The sequence below is a fragment of the Primulina eburnea genome, chromosome 10 (genome assembly GCF_022965805.1).
Source record: "Primulina eburnea isolate SZY01 chromosome 10, ASM2296580v1, whole genome shotgun sequence".
Taxonomy (NCBI): Eukaryota; Viridiplantae; Streptophyta; class Magnoliopsida; order Lamiales; family Gesneriaceae; genus Primulina; species Primulina eburnea.
This window is the reverse complement of record NC_133110.1, coordinates 32,340,237-32,346,261: the sequence shown is the minus strand read 5'-3', so window position 1 is coordinate 32,346,261 and position 6,025 is coordinate 32,340,237. Positions and strand designations below refer to the sequence as shown.

Here is a 6,025-nt window from a genome sequence, read left to right as displayed (position 1 = left end):
CAGATGACATATAGGCATGATCAGATGGCCAAATTGTATATCAGAGAAGTTTTGAGATTGCATGGCGTGCCTAAGTCCATTGTATCATATCGTGATCCCATATTTTCTTCTAATTTTTGGAAGAGTTTACAAGAGGCCCTTGGTACTCGTTTGCATTTGAGTACAGTATATCATCATGAGACAGACGGACAATCAGAACGTACCATTCATACATTAGAGGATATGCTGAAAGCTATAGTGATGGATTTTGGTATAGGTTGGCAGGATTCATTACCACTTGTCAATTTTTCTTATAACAACAGTTATCAAGTGTGCATTGGAATGTCACCATTTGAAGCACTATATGGCAGACAGTTGCGATTTCATATGTATTGGGACGATTTATTTGAAGCACCAATTGTAGGACCATATATGATAAGAGATGTGACAGAGAATGTGAAATTGATTCAGACTCGTATGCGAGCTGCTCAGGATAGGCAGGATAAGTATGCGAACATCAGAAGACGACCGTTGATTTTTGAGAAATTTGACAGAGTTTTTATGAAAATATCTCATTTCCGTGGTACAATTTGATTTAGGAAGAAGGGTAAATTATCACCGAGATTCATAGGTTCGTATGAGATTTTGGAATGTGTTGGTGATTTGGCTTATAGACTAGCTCTTCCTCCCGCATTATCAGGTGTTCATGATGTTTTTTATGTGTCTATGTTGATGGTGCATTTTCATTCACCAATGGATCGAATTTATCAGTTGGTCAAAAGTTCAACAGTAAAAATGAACTTAAGAAAGTATTGACTAAGATTTCTTTGAATGCCTCATTTGATATGAATGTTGAAAGGTCGACAAAGAAACTTTATGTGGTGGGATGCATTACAGAAAAATGCAGCTGGAGAGTGCGAGCAACACGAAAGGCTAATTCAACTCAATTTGAAATTCGAATTTATTGTAACATACACTCATGTGACCTTTCTGACAGAAGACGAAGGCACCGACAAGCAAGTTCTATTGTAGTTGCAGATGTATTGCTAGAAAATTTTAGAGGGCAACAAATACCCCCCGCGCCAAAAACAATAATGACGATAATGCAAAATAAAGGGTTTGGTGTTAGCTACTACAAAGCTTGGAAGGGCAAGCTACTTGCTCTTAATCATTTGAGGGGAGATCTAGAAGAGAGTTACAGAACTTTGCCAGCTTATTTATTTGTTATTAAGCAAGTGAACAAAGATACTATAACTCATTTGGAGACTGACTCTAGTGGAAGATTTAAGTACATGTTCTTAGCTTATGGGGTATGCATATCTGGGTTTCGTAGGATGCGAAAAGTTAATGCAATTGATGGGATTTTTTTGAAGGGAAAGTATAGAGGTGTTTTGCTTCTTGCAACAGCCAAGATGGAGATTTACATCAATACCCCATTGCATGGGCTGTTGTTGACTCAGAGAATGAAATGTCATGGACTTGTTTTTGCAGAAATTGCATGAACCGATTCCAGATGATCCTGATTTGGTAATTATCTCTGACAGACATGCTGCCATTATCAGCTCAGTGGCCATTGTGTACAAGCACTCACATCATCTACATTGCACATGGCACCTTTTGCAAAATATCGGTACCCATTGTGGTAAAAAGGGTGCTGGGGTTGAGTTGTTAACGAAAACTGCATATGCTTGCAAAATGTCCGACTTTAACATGTTGTATGAGAAGTTGAAAAATCAATACCCAAGTGTGGCTTCATATCTTGATAAAAGCAGTTCACCAAATAAATGGTCTAGAGCTTTCTGTCGAGGTAACCGATATGATATTATGACAATTAATGGGGCTGAGTCGATAAATTCTAGATTGTCTAAGGAAAGAGAGTTACCAATCATATCACTATTGAATGCAATTCAAAATATGGTTTCTGTTTGGTTCAACAAACACCGCACAGCAACAGAGTTAGCTTCATGCAGAACGAAGTTTACTCCATCTATAGAGTTGATTTTGCAAACTAGGTTTACTCAATCACAATGTCTAAAGGTAACTCAGTTGAATTATTCTGAATATCGTGTATTTGGTGATGATACAGATGAAATAGTTGATTTTTCCACCTACTCCTACAGTTTTTGTGTGTTTCAATGTGATAAAATTCCATGTAAACATGCATTAGCAGCTTGTCATCTAGCAAATTTCTGTATCTATGAGTTGTTCTCACCTTATTACCTTGTGCATATGTGGCGTAAAGCCTACTCGGGTACCATTTACCTCGTGCCTCATTCAAGAGATCGGAAAATTCCCGATTATATTCCTAATTTGGAAATGCTACCTCCTAAATTCAAGCCAAAATGGGGGCGACCAAATAAACAAAGAAGACCATCTATTGGAGAGTTTGGACGACAACGAAAAAATAAATGCATCTTATGCGATGATGTTGGATATTATAAGACGAAATATACTCGTAAAACAACTTGATGTACTAGAAAATATTGTTTTTTTAAAGTGAATGGTTGGATGTTTTATTTAAATGTAATTGTACATTAATGATTTAATATGGATGAATCGAATATATTTTGTATTATTCAATGTATAAAAAGTGATCAAATTTATGTGTTGTGAACTATTTACTATATCATAGTATATTATAATCGTGTAAGTATAAAATATAAAAGTGACGTAAAATAATTCAAAGAGCGACTGAGTGATATATGATTCTTATAATAGAAAATACAAGCAACTTCACGTTTGTGGTCTGTTTACTCTATTTTAGTATAGTATAATGGATTGATAGTGTAAAATATAAAAATAATGTCATAATACAAAGAGCGACTGAGTGATATATGCGTGATCTAATAGAACCAATTGATGTACTAGAAAATATTGTTTTTGGGAAGTGGAAGGTTGGATTTTTTTTTTAAAAAAATGTAATTGAACATTACTGATTTAGTATGGATATATTTTGTAATATTCAATGTATAAAAGGTGATAAAATTAAAGTGTTGTGGACTATTTACTATATTATAGTATATTATAATCATGTGAGTATAAAATATAAAAGTGGCGTAAAATAATTCAAAGAGCGACTGAGTGATATATGATTCTTATAATAGAAAATACGAGCAACTTCACGTTTGGGGTCTATTTGCTCTATTTTAGTATAGTATAATGGAGTGATTGTGTAAAATATAAAAATAATGTCATAATACAAAGAGTGACTGAGTGATATGCGTGATCTAATAGAACCACTTGATGTACTAGAAAATATTGTTTTTGGGAAGTGGAAGGTTGGATTTTTTTTAAAAAAAATGTAGTAAAACATTAATGACTTAGTAAGGATGAATCGAAGATATTTTGTACTATTCAATGTATAAAAGATGATCATAATATCTAGTAAAAACACTACAAATCATTAGTTTTTGTTTGCAGTTGTACATGATCAAGCTACAAAACATCCCAACAACCACCATGGTATCGCTACAAAATCCAATATTTATTCCAAGTACATGCTATTAAATAGGGTCTACATGAGTCGACTATCTTGTCATTTATTTCATATGAATTGAGACGAGCTAATTCCATCTCGATGGTCTTGATCACCCATGCACCACAATCACCTGTGCAAAATTAAAATTATTAAAATTAATCATGGAATAAATGTAAAATAAAATAAAATTGAATTTGGTAAAACAAACCCAACAATATTCTGAGGGAATGACGGCGGTCGTGTGATATTCCATTTATCTGTTGTTACTACGCCCACAATATTCAATAATCGAGGAATTAGAACTTGTAGCGGACGAACATACGACTCCATGTTAATCTCTTTGGTTAAACAGATTCCACAATCATAAATTATGATAGATGCGGCCTTTATAGCGATTTTTACAGGGGACATGGTAAGGCACAAGGATAAATTATGTTTCTTTCCATGGCAATGATTTCCATTTCTATTTGATCCTTCAGCCATTCGAATCAAATCCTCCCAATGACAATGAGACATACCTTTTTCAGCTTTGGAATGGACAAAACCCAAAAGTTCACTAAAATAACCACCCATTATAGCAATGTCTTGTGCCACTAAATGAGGATACTTTTTTTGAAGCACCAAAACCCATTCATGCATTCGTTAATGTGCTATAAATAAGAAAAAGATTAATGATTAGCACAAAACACATGAAGAACATATATATTAATTAAATAGATGAAATCATATATACTCACAGAAGATCCAAGCCACGACTTAGGCAAGAACAAATCATTAAACCATTTTTTATCGTAGGCGGCCATTAGGCATTGACGAGTGCCTTTCATTGTTTTAATTTGCTCCTTCAAAGCTATAGTTAGCTTCGGTGACTTTGCTATTTGAAGTGGTTGAAATGTGCCACTACATGATCCAAGTTGATGGCTAACTAATAAAGGGGGCGTCTACGACAATTGCATGAAGAACGACGATAAGTATGATGACTTCTTGATTTGCCTCTTAGCCCTGACATAGGTTAATAGCATGTTATTGTAAGCTTTCTTATCATCATTATTGTTTGCATCTCCAACTGGCTAGGCATTGGAAACTCCTTCATCAACTACGAATCGTTGGGGAGTGTGCCAGATATGTTTGCTTTGTAGGATCATGGAGTGTTCATTTTGAGGAGATGTAGTGTTAGAGTAGGTGCACGTCGAGCCAAGTGTTGGCCGAATGTTCACGATGAAACTCTTTGTATAAACGATCTTTATTTTAATAATATTTGAATTTATTAATTTGGCGCATCTTTATCTTTATACCCATGCGAGTTGCATAGATAAAGTCCTTGAATATACATATAGTAGAAAGAATATGAGATGCTCATATGATGAGTATCATGAAACTCATATTTGGAATACTGTACATTCTAAACGGTTCCTAGTCGATTCAGCCGCCACTAAGAAGGATATAGGCCGCTCGAGTTAGAGACTAGTATCGGCGATGTGAGTACCATGTTTCATTGGTAGGGGACATTGTGATGTCCGAGCATGCAGATAGGTGCTCCTGGTAGAGTGCACTGAACAACCCTCTATAAAGGACTTTCCAAGTGGTTCTCACTTATCGAGTGGAAAAGTCCTAGTTTATGGTTGTACACCATTAGTCCTTATGACCCGGGACAACATTGAGACTCTATGTGCTAGCGTTTCACTTTGACTTGTTTAATGACTCTTATGGGGTCATCAGGTGGCAAGGTTGGGTGTTATGGCGAAACATATAGGAGTCGATGCATTGTAGCCGGGGATTCACCGCTTACCTACGGGTATGGATATCCTATGTGTTTTTTCATGTATGTGTGGGTTGAAATCTCTGATCAGAGTATGGTGGTAATTATGAAAGGGGCTTCATAGATTACACCATCGATGCAACCACAACATGACACATAGTATCGATTCATTGACAACTCTCGATAAACCAATAGTTGTTGAATCGGTCGGGATATATGAGCTGAAGGGACCGTACTGTACGCTAACCATAATTGAATGGTTCTTGCAGGCACTATCATGTGATACCTAGGGAATCACGTAAGCGATGCTGCTAGGCATTTAACGTGATTGGTTGGGTACTATCAAACTTGAGTTCTGACGTTCTTACTATCAAGGAGTTGATAAGTAAGAATGGAGCAATTGGGGTATGCTCGAATAAGGACATGTTTAGTCCGAATCACATGGAGATGTGAACCCACGGCTAGTTGTATCAATGAACCATTGAGGGCCACACAAGTACTAGCTTTGTAAATCCCGATGAGAAGTAAAATTGTTCAATGTGTTGAACGGCTTATAAATGTGTTTATAAGCGTAAAGAAAAATAGAAGTATGACTTCTATGAGAGAAATATAAATTTTAATTTATGGAAGTGTTCCTAAATTAAAATTCCTAAATTAAAATTTGGCCAAGTGACTAATGTTTTTGAAAATTGTGATTTTCACAAACATTATTATGGACTAAATTAAATTAATTCAAGTGTTGAATTAATTAAACACTAGTGGGCCTAGTAGAGTCCAAATAATTAAATTAATTCAAGTGTTGGATTAAT

At 35.4% G+C, this 6,025-nt stretch overlaps 1 protein-coding gene across 1 annotated transcript; it reads left to right on the top strand.

Moving 5' to 3' along the window:
* Positions 1-1,073: 1,073 nt before the first annotated feature.
* Positions 1,074-2,448, top strand: LOC140802849 (uncharacterized). Its single transcript, XM_073158466.1, has 2 exons — positions 1,074-1,426; positions 1,524-2,448. Exons 1-2 carry the CDS (start codon positions 1,074-1,076, stop codon positions 2,446-2,448), a joined length of 1,278 nt encoding a protein of 425 aa, XP_073014567.1.
* Positions 2,449-6,025: the final 3,577 nt, after the last annotated feature.

What these genes read in the sequence shown, in the direction of transcription:
- LOC140802849 (XM_073158466.1), top strand. Translation starts at nt 1,074, where the DNA reads ATGACGATAATGCAAAATAAAGGGTTTGGTGTTAGCTACTACAAAGCT. An exon ending in AATACCCCATTGCATGGGCT is followed by an intron (nt 1,427 to 1,523) that starts GTTGTTGACTCA and finishes TATCTCTGACAG; the next exon opens with ACATGCTGCCATTATCAGCT.